Source organism: Macaca fascicularis, chromosome 8, assembly GCF_037993035.2.
Source record: "Macaca fascicularis isolate 582-1 chromosome 8, T2T-MFA8v1.1".
Lineage (NCBI taxonomy): Eukaryota > Metazoa > Chordata > Mammalia > Primates > Cercopithecidae > Macaca > Macaca fascicularis.
The window spans coordinates 113,577,428-113,592,197 of NC_088382.1; the positions used below are offsets into that span (position 1 = coordinate 113,577,428).

At 33.8% G+C, this 14,770-nt stretch overlaps 1 protein-coding gene across 48 annotated transcripts in view; it reads left to right on the top strand.

The window, feature by feature from the left end:
- The window catches only part of RIMS2 (regulating synaptic membrane exocytosis 2), a 753,111-nt gene that overhangs the window by 455,873 nt on the left and 282,468 nt on the right, over nucleotides 1-14,770 (top strand). For all 48 annotated transcript variants that reach the window (XM_073999244.1, XM_073999245.1, XM_073999258.1 and 45 more), the window contains one exon: nucleotides 2,942-3,010. In XM_073999244.1, coding sequence (XP_073855345.1) covers nucleotides 2,942-3,010 — 69 coding nt within the window. The remainder of the gene's footprint in view (nucleotides 1-2,941; nucleotides 3,011-14,770) is intronic.

Here is a 14,770-nt window from a genome sequence, read left to right on the forward strand (position 1 = left end):
GTGGATAATTTGAGTAGCCAAAATTAAAAGTTTTATAGAAAGGCCAAACTTAGATGGAGAAAATGCCATGTACCTGACTACTAAAACAATGCTGTAAAATATGGCACTTCTTTCTGAATTAATTTATTGATTCAGTGAAATTCAAAATCAAAATCCCAATAGGATGTTTTTGTTCAAGATGATAACTTGAATCTAAAATTTATATGAAAGAGTAAAGGGGCATGATCCAAGATGAAAATAATAAGGTGGATGTATTTGCTTCAATATGTAACATTGTAGTAACAAACACAATGAGTTATTGATTTGTGGATAGACAACCTGTACAAGGGGCAAAAAATTAGAATACAGATCATCCTATAGGGACTTTGATTTGAATTGCATTACATTCTTGCAGATAGAATACATTTATTGATGACAGAGGTGACATCACAGATTATTTGGGAAAGGTGGAAATATTAAATAAATAATACTGAGATATGGGTTAGCCATATGGAAAAAGTGAAATTGCATTTATATCTCATACTATACACCAACTCAGTTCAAGACAGATGAGGATGTAAATGCAAAAAGCAAAATTTTTAAATTTTCAGAAGAAAATATGGGAGACTCTCTCTTTGCTTATAAAGCAAGAATTATATATAGGACACTAAAAACACTAATTTTGGCCAGCTGCAGTGACTCACACCTGTAATTCCAGCACTTTGGGAGGCCAAGGCAGGTGGATCACTTGAGGTCAGGAGTTTGAGACCAGCCCGACTACCATGGTGAAACCCCGTTTCTACTAAAAATACAAAATTAGCCAGGCGTAGTGCTGGGTGCCTGTAATCCCAGCTACTCGGGAGGCTGAGGCCAGAGAATCACTTGAACTCCACAGGCAGAAGTTGCCGTGAGCCAAGATAATGCCATTGCACTCCAGCCTGGGCAACAACAGCAAAACTCCATCTCAAAAAAAAAAACAAAACAAAACAAAAAAAAAAAACACCCACTAATTTTAAAAGAAAATACTGAACTTAATAACCTGTTTTCGTCAGAATGACAGAAGATGAGACAATTAGAGGGAACTGAATTGGAATATGTTTAACTTATAAAGGGTTAAGATCAAACAGATAAAATCTCAATCTAGAAAGGAATCAATACAATTTTGAAGGAGGCAGCATTTACAAACCAAATATGCCACTTCACCCATGTACCCACACATGGTACAGCTTACAAAGGCTGATAAAATAAACATCATTTTCTGTTGTCATGTTTTATCTGATTTTTTACAAATACCGAAAACTTGTAATCTTTCTGTTCTGGAGTGCACCTGACATAGTAAACTAATCATTACCCTATCCTTGCCCATTTACAGACAAGCTGGGTAGCAGTTCTCCTTAAGTTCTCCTCAATAGCCCATTCATGTGATACCCCTTCTGTCCCAAGTCTTTTTCGAATGTATGTCTGAATTCTCTAAATGCTTTTGTGCCCAGTCTGTTGCGATGTTGTCAGGTAATTCTAGTTTAATATCTATTGGGGCTATAAAAGCTTCAGATTTGATCATGTCTAAAGCTTTATGAACATAAGCATTTGGAATGAAAATAATAGAAAGAGTTCATTCAGTAGGGCCATATGATAAAAAAGATAGGTGTCTTCTTCCTCACCATTATGAGGAGAAAATGAGAACTTCAGTTTCTGGCAATAGAGACTTTCCCTGCTGGCAAAGCACAGGTAGTAAAATAAACAAATGAAAAAAATTTATCGGGTGCCTCCAAGAGTAGGTTGTAAATACTTGAGGGTAATTCTGGGACATTTTAATGATCTCTGCCTTAGACACCTCATGCAATGTGAGTTCTCAGTGTTTTATAAACCATACATGAAAGCACTTATTTTCTGATAAAACCGATTTCCATGTAAAAAATAATGTATACTGTAAGAAAATAGACAATATCTTTTTGAAATAGCAACACTGTCTTCATTCATTAAATGTTTTCTGATACCAAGGAAGGGAAAAATGCTTTAATAAAGAATTCTGTTGTGTAGGGTGTGTCTGTTCCTGAAACACATGGAGGTGAAAAACATTTAAAAACAAATAACCACATGTTTGTTTTTATATGCAATAATTTCATATTTAAGCGTGTAGTCAATCTGCTTTAGCCCTCAAAGCTCTGGTTGATTTAGTTTGATGCTATTTTTGCCATAGTAAGATTCACATTTAAAAATTTTGCTATAGATTTGTTTTGTGAGGAAAAACACAAACATGGTGCTCTTGAATTGTAATCACTATGAGTGCCTTTCCTAGTTTTTTTCATAGAAAACATACCAAAATTCACAATTTTTATGTATTAGTATTGTGGATGACTTTTTTCTTATTGTCTTTTCAAAGCAATAGAGAAATAGCTAAACTACATAGTTTTTTTTAAAAGGATATTTAAGATGTCTTAAGTGAGTTTGCTTTCTGAATTATACTTTCTCTGCATGAGCATGAAAAATAAGGAATTGACCATAGTCAATGTATTGGTCATGCATATTAGAAAAAGACGCATTAATGCATTGGAATATAACACACTGTGTTTTGAAATTTATCTGATCTTAAGTGTCTTTATCCATAAGCATCTAAAATTAACTTATCTATTTTCTAATAGATTTTATCAGTGTTGGATAACTTACACATATTATTTAGTATTTAATGTTATTTTAAGCTTTAAATCATTTAGGAACTTTATCTTATATATTTCCAGAATAATAATTATATAAATTGTTAACTCCTCATTACCCATATCCTCACATCATGAAATGTATATGAAAATAAATGACAATAAGCTCATAATGACTTTTCTTCTGTACATATTTTTTGTGATTAACTGATTCATTCAGAATATTTTCATTTGTGTTTCAGGTGTTTGGGGAATTTTCTTCCTTAAATAATCACAATTTTTAATTATTGCTGTTGTTTACTTCATAGGGTCAAAGAGAATAAGTGATAGTGAAGTCTCTGACTATGACTGTGATGATGGAATTGGTGTAGTATCAGGTAAGAATTTTAAAATTATTTTATAGTATTAAAACTGGAGGCCGGGCGTGGTGGCTCAAGCCTGTAATCCCAGCACTTTGGGAGGCCAAGACGGGCGGATCACGAGGTCAGGAGATCGAGACCATCCTGGCTAACAGGGTGAAACCCCGTCTCTACTAAAAAAATACAAAAGACTAGCCCAGTGAGGTGGCGGGCGCCTGTAGTCCCAGCTACTCGGAAGGCTGAGGCAGGAGAATGGCGTAAACCCGGGAGGCGGAGCTTGCAGTGAGCTGAGATCCGGCCACTGCACTCCAGCCTGGGCGACAGAGCGAGACTCCGTCTCAAAAAAAAAAACTGGAGTACAATTCATCATCATTTACCATAAAAGTAAATAAGTAAAAGAGAAATAAACAACTCACCTCCTCACCCTCCAAAACAGCCTATGGCAACCTATGACAACTTAAACCCCTGAGAAATCCCAATTGCTGGAACACCTGTACCAATTAGACTGAATAGTCTTGAAAGATGCCAGATAAGTAGATCTCAATAAATTTTATATTTTAAGACAATAATAAGGATTTTACAATAAATTGGAAGAGTTCTTGCATAATTCAGACTTTTTTATACTGCACTAATATGGTGGAAAAAAGATGAAATCTTTTTTATGTAACCACCATATCTAAATATGTCAAATATTTAAATCAGAGTTTTTGAAACTTTAAAATTGTTTGTATATTAAGTATCACGTACAGCTACGTTTTGAAATTATAGTATTGTAGTTTAACATATTTGCCTCATTTTAAAGTTAGAAATTTATCCAATGATTTACTATTTTAGGTAAGTATATATCTTTTCTGCAAGTTCTGATGACAATGTTTACATGTAATATGCTTATTGTAAAAAGAAAAGTATTCTATTCCTTTTGAAGTTAAATAACCTAATAGATTTCATAATTATGACTAATTTTACTCTAAAGAAAATATATGTTAGACATGCCACAGTTGCATTAGTGATTGATAATTTTTTTTGCCTATTTTTGTTGAGTCAGTTAGCATGCCTTTATCAGTGTACCACTTTTTAAAAACTCAATGACTATTTTTTCCCTTTCTTTGTACTAAGGGTGAACAGTATAAGACTACAAAAATTCTTTTCATGTATTATGGTTTAGAAGAGTTAAAACTCATAAAGTAGTTTTGAGAAATATTTCTCATGATCGCTTTCTTGGAGATCATTAAATTTTTTTCCTATTTGTATTCTATTCCTTTGTTATTTGACTATTCCATTTCTTATCTTTTGTAAATATCTAGTCCATCAGGTTTTCTTCATCCAAATGATTTCCATTCAGATCGTTCATCTTGATGCCGTTTTTGGATGTTTCTATCCTTTTATTTTCTGTTTTCAAGATAACAGAAATATTTCTTTATTTAATATGATCATTTTAAGTTTTTCCTTTCTATAAAAGGAGTTGTATCTTTTGAAAAAATTGTTTATTTTTCATTTATTTGTGTTAATAGTTTCTGGAATAATTTTTTGGTACTACAGAATTGTGTTTAGAAACCCTCCCTAACTCAAAGTGCTTACTCTGGATTCATTAAGTCTCTCAATATGAAAAACATTCTTTCCTGTCTTGACATTATTGTTACTATTATTTTTCCAGTCAGAAACTGTCTGGTGAATCATTTAATGAGCCTGAAAAGACTGCCATGAAATATCCTAAATTTTGCTATTTTGAAATCCAATGTGATTTTCAGAAATAGATTTTTCATGATATACTACACTTTATTTTTTATTGATTGATTGATTGATTTTTCAGACAGGGTCTCACTCTGTTGCCCAGGCTGGAGTGCAGTAGGGCGATCACAGCTCACTGTATCCTCAATTTCCCTAGGCTCATTTGACCCTCTCACCTCAGCCTCACCAGTAGCTGGGACTACAGGTGCACACTACCTAGTTTGTGTACTAACTAGGGTTACTAACTAGGGTACCTTACCTATTGTGTGTACTAACTACTACTATCTAGTCCCTTATTTTTTTCTAAGCCCAGCTAAATTTTGGACATACTACACTTTAACAATACCTTTAGTACTCAAAAATTAGTATGATGGTATTGTAGTTTCTGAAATTATGGTATATGTAGTTTTTTTTTCATAACCCATCACTTTAGTAAATGCTGTAGAAATTACATTTACGTAAGACTTATGATAACCAAGACTTAAACATATATTCGTTCTGTTAAATATTTTTCTTACATTTCTTCTTTATGACCTTTTCATTTTACAGCTCCAATATTGAAACTAGTTTTAATAGAGAATAAATGCTTTAATCAATAGCTTATCAAATAATGTAAGGGCCACCAGATAAAATAAATAATATATTTTCCGGGTAAAGCAACTCAGATGTGAAATGCAGTATATACATGTACAAAATGCACACGCCCACCTCTCTTAATAATATTTAAACACATAGTATGAGTCAATAAACCAGCAAAATCTATTGATAGTTTGTTGCTTATATGCAGAGATTTCTTTCCAATTGCACATTGAATAAGGTCAGAGTATCAGTTACAATCATTCATAATAAACCTGAGCTATCAAAACTGTTCTTAAGTAGGAACTGTTTCAACTAACTTATTCGGTTTTTCTAAGCTTGCAAGGCAGATGTCTCAAATACTAACTATGTCAGAAGTAATATTTTCCATGTGCTTTTTTAAATTTTAGGGCAGCATTAGGTTTATAGCAAAATTGAGAGGAAAGTATACAGATTTCCCATATGTCTTCCTACCCGAATACATTCATACCCTCTCCCATTATCAACCTCCTCCACCAAACTGGTATGTTTGTTACAACTGATGAACCTACTTTGACACATCATAATCACCCATGATCCATAGTTTACACTGGGGCTCACTCTTGGTGTCAAACATTCATTGAGTTTGGACAAATGGATAATGACATGTATCCATCATTATGTTATCATGCAGAATATTTTCACTGCCTTAAAAATTCATCTTTCCCTTTCTCCTAACCCCTGGCAATTATTGATCTTCTTACTGTCTCCATAGTTTTGCCTTTTCCAGAATGTCACATAGTTGGAATCATACAGTTTGTAGCCTTTTAGACAGGCATCTTTCACTTAGTAATATGCTTTGTCTTTTCATGGTTTGATAGCTCATTTATTTTTAGTGCTGAATAATATTCCATTGTCTGGATATACCACAGTTTGTTCATTGATTCGTCTACTGAAGGGCATCTTGGTTGCTTCCAATTTTTGGCAATTATAAATAAAGCTGCTATAAACATCTGTGTGCAGGTTTTTGTGTGGACATAACTTTTCAACTCCTTTTCGCAAATGCCAACCAGCACAATTGCTGGATCATATGGTAAGAGTATAGTTTTGTAAGAAACTTCCAAAACATCTGTACCATTTTGCTTTCCCACCAGCAATGAATAAGAGTTCCTGTTGTTCCACATCTTGCCAGCATTTGGTGTTGTCAGTGTTCTGACCATTCCAGTGGGTGTATAGTGGTATCTCATTGTTTTTGTTTGCATTTCCCTGATGACATATGAGGTTAAACATCTTTTCATATGCTTATTTGCCATCTATTTAATTTCTTCAGTGAGGTGTCTGTTCAGGTCTTTGGCTCATTTTTTTTTTTAAATTGGGTTGTTTTCTTGTTGTTGAGTTTTAAGAGTTCTCTGTATATTTTGGACAACAGTCCTTTATAAAATGTGTCTTTTACAAATATTTTCTCTCTTCTGTAAAGCAGGAATTCTCTTGACATTGTCTTTTGCAGAGTAGTTTTAATTTCAGTGAAATTCAGGTTATTAATCATTTCTTTCATCAATCATGCCTACACTATTATATCTAAAAATTTATCACAATACCCAAGGTTATTTATGTTTTCTCCTATGTTACCTTCTAGGAGTTTTATTATTTTGCATTTTATATTTACATATATGATGCATTTTGAATTAAATTTTTGAAGAGTGTAATGTCTATGTCTAGGTTCCCTTTTTTGCATGTTGACATCCAATTGTTCCAGCACCATTTGTTGAAAAGACCATCATTGCTCCATTGTATTGCCTTTGCTTTTATGTTGTCAGAGATCAGTTCAATATATTTATATCAGCTTATTTCTAGGCTGTCTATATGTTCCATTGATTTATTTGTCTATTCGTTGACCAATCAGTACCACAGTGACTTGATTACTGTAATTTCATTGTAAGTATTGAAAAATCAGTGTCAATTCTCCAACTTTGTTCTTCTCCTTCAATACTGTGTTGAATCTTCTGTCTTTTGCTTCTCCATATGAACTCTGGAATCTGGTTATTAGACTCCACAAACTGATATGCTGAGATTTTGACTGAGATTGCTTTGAATCTGTAGGTCAAGTTGGGAAGATTGGACATCTTGACAATATTGAGTATTTCTTTATATGGAATATCTATTTATTTAGTTCTTTTTTATTTCATTCATCAGAGTTTTGTTATTTTTCTCATGTAGATCTCATATATATTTTGTCAGATTATACCTAAGTATTTCATTGTTGGGGACTGCTAATGTAAATGGTGTTGCATTTTTAATTTCACTTGTTCATTGCTCATATATAGGAAAGTTATTGACTTTGGAATATTAACCTTATATCCTACAACATTTCTATAATCACTTATTAGTTCCTGGAGGTTTTTGTCTATTTGTTTCAATTCTTTTGTGTTTTTACATTGACAATGATGGCATCACAAAAAGTTTTATTTATTTCTCCCTAATCTGTATGCATGTATTTTCTTTTCTTTCTTATTGAATTATCAAAGTACTTCCAGTACAGTGTTAAATACAAGTGGTGAGAGTGGACATACTTACCTTGTTTCTGATCTCAGTGGGAAAGTTTTGAGGTTTTTTTTTTTAATGGTAAATATGATGTTAGCTGTAGGGTTTTTTTGTAGATATTCTACATCCACTTGAAGAAGATCCCCCATATTCCTAGTGTACTGAGAGTTTTTAGTAAATTCAGGATGTTAGATTTTGTCAAATTGTCTCTTCTCCATCTGTTGATATAGTCATGTGATTTTTTTTTAATAGCCTGTTGATGTGGTGGATTACATTAATTGATTTTTGAATGTGGAACCAGCTTTGGTTTCCAAGATTAATCCCACTTATTGTGTATAATTCTTTTTATACATTGTTGGATTCAGTGTGCTAACATTATAATTGATAACTTTTGCATTGATGTTCATGAGAGATATGTTCTTTTCTTTTAATGTCTTTGTCTGGTTTTGATATTGAGGTAATACTGGCCTTATAAAATGAGTTAAGAGAGTAGTCTCTCTGGTTCTGTTCTCTGAAAGAGATTGGAAAAAAATGGAATAATTTCTTTCTTAAATGTTTGGTAGAATTCACCAGTGAACCCATCTGGACTTTGTTGCTTTCCATTTTAGAAGGATATTAATTATTGATTCATTTTATTTAATAGATGTAGGTCTGTTCAGGTTGTCTATTTTTGTTTGAGTTTGACATAACTGTGTCTTTCAAGGAATTGGTCTAGTTTCATCTACATTATCAAATTTGTGGGCATAGAGTTTTCATAATATTCCTTTATTATCCTTTTAATGTCCATGGGATCTGTAGTGATGTCCCCTTTTTCATTTCTGATATTAGTAATTTTTATATCCTCTTTCTCTTAATTAGCATGGCTAGAGGCTAATTTATTCTATTAATCTTTTCAAAGAACCAGATTTTGGTTTTGTTGATTTTCTCTATTGATTTTCTGTTTTCAATTTTATTGACCCTAATTCTACTCTTTATTTTCTAACTGCTTACTTTGCATTTATTTTCTAACTGCTTACTTTGCATTTAATTTGCTCCTCTTTTTCTATATACCTGAGATAGAAATTTAGATTATTGATTTTAGGTATTCCTTTTTTTCTAATTTATATATACATTCAGTACTATAAATTTTCTTCTAAGTACTGCTTTCACTGCATCCCACAAATTTTGATAAATTGTTTTCATTTTTATTTATTTAAAGATATTTTTAAATTTCTCTTGAGATTTCTTTCTTGACCCATGTGTTATTTAGAAGTATATTATTTAATATGCACATACTTGGGGATTTTGCAGTTATCTTTCTGTTACTGCTTTCTAATTTATTGTCATTGTGGACTCAGAGCAGCATTGTATGTTTTAAAAATTAATTTGCTAAGGTGTGTTTTATGACCCAGAATATGCTCTATTTTAGTGAATGTTCCAGGTGAACTTGAGAAGAATGTATATGCTGCTAATTTTTGATGAAGTAGTCCATAAATGTTGATTATATCCAGTTGATTGTGTTTTGAGTTCACTTATCTTCTTACTGATTTTCTGCCTGCTTGATCTGTTTTTTGTTTGTTTGTTTGTTTGTTTGTTTGTTTTGAGATAGAGTTTCACTCTTGTTGTCCAGGCTGGAGTGCAACAGTGCGATCTCAGCTCACTGCAACCTCCGCCTCCCAGGTTCAAGTGATTCTCCTGCCTCAGCCTCCCAAGTAGCTGGGATTACAGGCATGCGCCACCATGCCTGGCTAATTTTTTTTTTTGTATTTTTAGTAGACATAGGATTTCTCCATTTTGGTCAGGCGGGTCTCGAACTCCTGACCTGACGTAATCCACCAGCCTCGGCCTCCCACAGTGCTGGGATTACAGGCATGAGCCACCATGTCCGGCCTGTTTGTTTTGCTTTTTGAGACAGGGTCTGGCTCTATCACCCAGACTGGAATGCAGTGGTGCAATCTTGGCTTACTGCAACCTCTGCATATCAGGCTCAAGCGGATCTGTTCATTTCTGACAGAGGGGTGTGGTAATCTCCAACTATAATGGTGGATTCTTCTATTTCTCTATGTACTTCTATCAGTTTTTGCCTGCCATATTTTGATACTCTTCTTGTTAGAGGTATACACATTACAAATTGTTATGTCTTCTTGAAGAATTGGCTCCTTTATCTTTATGGAATGTCCTTCTTTATACCTGATAACGTTTTTTGCTGTCATGTCAGCTTTGTCTAAAATTAGTGTACCTACTTCTGCTTTCTTCCTACTCCTGCTTTTTTTTTTTTTTTTTTTTTTTTTTTAAACAGAGTCTGGCTCTGGCTCTGTCACTTAGGCCCCAGGCTGGAATGCAGTGGCACAATCTCAGCACACGGCAGATTCCACCTCCTGGGTTCAAGCAATTCTCCCATCTCAGCCTCCTGAGTAGCTGAGACGACAGGCATGTGCCACCACATCTGGCTAATTTTTGTATTTTTAGTAGAGACAGGGTTTCACCATGTTGGCCAGGCTGGTCTCAAACTCCTGACCTTAGGTGATCTGCCCACCTCAGCCTCCCAAAGTGCTGGGATTATCATGCCCTGCCTACTCCTGACTTCTTTTGATTAGTATTACCATAGTACTTTTTTTTCCATTCATTTAATTTATATGATTGTTTTCATTTAAAGTGGGTTTCTTATATAGTTGAGCCTCTTTTTTTAATTGACTCTGACAGTCTCTTTTAGTTAGTGCATTTAAGGGAGTGACATTTAAAATGATTATTGATATAGTTGGATTAATATCTACTGTTTTTGTTAACCTTTTTCTTTGTTTATTTTTGTCTTCTATTCTTTTTCAGTGTTTTTTTTTTTTTAATTGAGGATTTCATATGATTCTGTTGTCTTTCCTTCCTTGGCATATCAGTTATACTTCTTTTCCTTACCTTTTTTTGGGTAGGCATTCTAGAGTTTGTAGTATCCATTTACAATTAATACAAGTCTGCTTTCAAATAATTCTTCATAGGTAGTGTTAGTATCATATACTTAGAAAATCCCAATTTCTTCCTCCCACTTCTTGTATCATTGCTGTCATTCATTTGACTTAAATTTAAGCATACATAATTGAATACATTGTTGCTATTATTACTTTGAATAAATTCTTATCTGTTAGATAAATTAAGAATAAGAAAAATAAAAGTTTTCAATTTTACCTTCATTTATTCCTTCTTCAGTGTTCTTTCTTTCTATATGTAGCTTTGAAATTCTGACCTATGTCTTTTTTCTTCTCTCTAAAAAAAAATCAGTTTAATATTTCTTGTAATATTGTTCTACTGGCAACAAATTCCAAATTTTTGTTTGTCTGTGAAAGTCTCTTTCTCCTTCACTTTTGAAGGATAATTTCACAGGTCATAGGATTCTAGGTTGGTGGTTTTTTTCTCCCAAACCTTTAAATATTTCACTCCGCTCTCTTCTTACTTGCGTAGCTTCTCTAGAAAAATCATTTGTAATTCTTATCTTTGTTCTTCTATAGAGGAGTGTTTTTTTCTTTTCCTCTGTCTTCTTTCAATAGTTTTTCTTTTTCTTTTTTCTCCCTGTCGTTATTATTTTGCATTTGTCCTGCTTGGTGTTCTCTGAGCTCCCTAGATCTGTGGTCTGTGGCTTGGTTCCTGACATTAATTTGGGAAAATTTCAATCATTATTCTTTCAAATCTTCTGTTTCTTTCTCTCTTTCTTCTCTATCTGGTATTCTCATTACAAATATGTTATATCTTGTGTAGTTGTTCCACAATTCTTGAATATTCTTTTCTGTTATTTTTCAGTCCTTATTCTCTTTGCTTTTCAGTTTTTGAAGTTTTTATTGACATATCCTCAAGTTCAGCGATTCTTTTCTCAGCTGTGTTCAGTCTACTAATAAGCCCATCAAAGGCATTCTTCGTTTCTATTACAGGTATTTCTTTTATCTCTGGCATTTCTTTTTAGATCTTAGAATTTCTATCTTTCTGCTTGCATTGCTCATCTGTTCCTACAAGCTGTCGACTTTGTTTATTAGAGCCCTTCATATATTAATCATAGTGGTTTTAAATTCTCAGTCTTATAAATCCAGCATTCCTGCTGTATCTGATTCTGACACTTGCTCTTTTTACCCAAATTGTGTTTTTTGCCTTTTAGTATGTAATTCTTTCTTTCTTTCTTAATTGTTGCTCTTTTTTTGCTTTTTTATCTAGTCACAAAATGTAATTGATTCATATTGGCCTGGCCTGAACTCTATTCTTGGATCTTTTCTCTATCTTACTCCTTCTTATAGTGATCTCAAGTCTGTTTAAAGTCCATGCCTTTAAATAGTTATCTATATGCTAAAACTCCCAAATGTACATCTCCAGTCAATTCTACTTATTTTTTCTTTAAATTTTTATAGTTTACTGCCCACCTGACATCTTCACTTGGAAATGTAGTAGATATCTCCAGCTTAACATGTCCAAAACTAAACTTTTGATCCTTTCCACCAAACCATGTCATTTGGTAACTTCATTCTTCTCCTTGAGTCAGAATTTTAGATTTGTTCTTGTCTCTTCTCTTTCTCTCATGTCTCTCAAATCTTTCACAAAATTGTCTTTATTGCTATGCCTTCAAAATACATCCACTTCCATAATCTCCATTATTATCCTAGTTCAAGCTGCTGTTATTGCATGTATGATTTACTACCTTGTCTAGCCTTAAGCAAAACTTAAAACATGCACAATTTCTGCTTAAAACCCGCTAATGGGTTAAAATCACTCAGATTAAATGCCAAAATGTTTGCAATAATGTACAAGCCTCTACATAATCTTCCCCCTTCCCTCCGAATGTCTCCAATATCTGCTCTTCATCACTTGCTCCACTCCAAGCACCCTATCCTCTTTGCTGTTCTGTGAACATGTGAGATGCACTGCTACCTTGGGGCCTTTTCACTTGTCTTGGAACCCTTCTCTCTGTGTTTATCAGCTTGGAAAAACATCTCATTCAATTCTTTCTGAAATGTCACCTTCTCAATTTGTGTTATCTAGTCTAACCACCCTATATAAAATTACAAAATGCCCTCCTCTTCTGGCATTTTGATTTTCCTTTTTCCTGTTCTATTTTACTAAATATGTAGTGTATATATAGCCACTAGCTGTATGTGGTTATTTAAATGAATTTAAAAGAAACATGTTTAAATTTTAGATTCTCATTATACCATCCAGATTTCAAATGCTCAATAGTCATGTGTAGTCTAGTGGCTACCAAATTGGACAGCACTGATAGAAGAGCATTCCATCATTTTAGAGTTCTATTGGACAATACTGTTCTAAGTTTTATAAGAACAATTAATCTTGTTGCAATTTCTCTAACCTTCAGTATGAATTGTATACTGATATCAGCTTCATCTTCCTAAAGTATTACTTCCATCATCAGAGCAGAATGTAGTATTGGGAGACAGTGAGAGCACTGGAGTCAGAAATATCTTCTTTTAAGTCTCAACCCTGGTATTTGACACTTAATTTAGATTTTTTTTACCTCTGTTTTCTCAAATGAAAATGGAGGTAATATCTTCTTGGCAGAGTTGTTTTCTATTATATAGTATATGTGTTCCTGGGAAAACCCTGTGCTGTGCAAAATCATGGACTAAAAACAGCAGAGCTCTGGAAAAAAAAGGTTAAGAAAGACCATTCAAAACTCATGCAGCTTTGAAAACTGAAGAGTAAAAATTAAAATAACACAATTAAAAAGTCATGTTAAATTTTAAGCAATAAAAATATTTACTATATAATAGGAGTCTAAAATAAAATGAAAGTATCTAGATGGAAGGAGTATATCTAGATGGAAAGAAGGATAAGTCTGCAAAGTTATGAACTCAAGGGGACGATCCACAAACACCAGTAAAGACTCACTCAGTACATATATCTAAGACAGAGTTTGTGACCAAAGAGCCAAGAGGAGGAACATGAGATTCTTGGGATGAATGGGCATTGTGTGCAGTTCTGTATTTTTCTGGTTTGCTGCATCCCGCTGTGTTAGTGTACTTTACATTCAGCTGCAATTATTTGGAAGTTGTAGTGGACACTGTTGATGTTCCACCCATATCCCCTTTACCAGCTCATTTACTCATCCAGTTACAGAGAGTGTTGATTGTTAACAACTCATAGCTGTCCCTCTCTCTGGAGAATTGCCTGGTCAAATGGAAACCACCTCATCCATAAGGTTAAACACCTTGCCGACTCTCCACTGGCAGTCTTTAGCCAGTAAGCGGCTAGCACAGGAGTACAAAAATACAGGCCTCTTACCTCAAAGTCAGACCAACCCTGGGCAATTGTTCATGTTTCAGAGCATACAATTGGATCAGACTGAGAATACATCATTGCTTAGTTTCTTCCCTTTTTTCTTACCCTATTCTGCTCTTCTCCTTTTTCCTGAGGACACTACTTCACTTATCTATGTGCATGTGAATCTTTGTTTCTAGGGAATCTAATGTGAGATAATAGTGTAAAACATTATCAGGATAGGAAATACCACATATGAACAGTTGTTTCTGAGTTATTTCTGAAACAAATGTTGTAACAGAACACTTTTTTAAAGTGCATAGCAGAGTTCCTAGCACATAGTAAAACGTCAATTAATAATAGCCACAAAGAGTATGATGAAGGTAATGGTGGTGGTGGTGATAATATTACTTCCTGCTCAGAAATGTTCAGGCTCTTTCCATTACCAACCTCATGATGTTTTAGATATCTACAACTTGAGTCAAACTTACTTTCCTGCTCATTTCCATACTGCTGCCCCACATTGAACTGTTGTTTTTCTACCAACTTAGAAGTCCTTCTACTTTCCTTCCATCTGTCCACATACCAATTGCTTTCTAATACTCTTTTAGATAGTATCTCTTCTAATATTCTTTGTGTAAATGTGTCAGATCATTGGGCTGTTACTTTCCTCTGATTTGTCGTATTTTTATTCTCAGACTTCTACTGTATATCAGCCCTGTCATATACTGT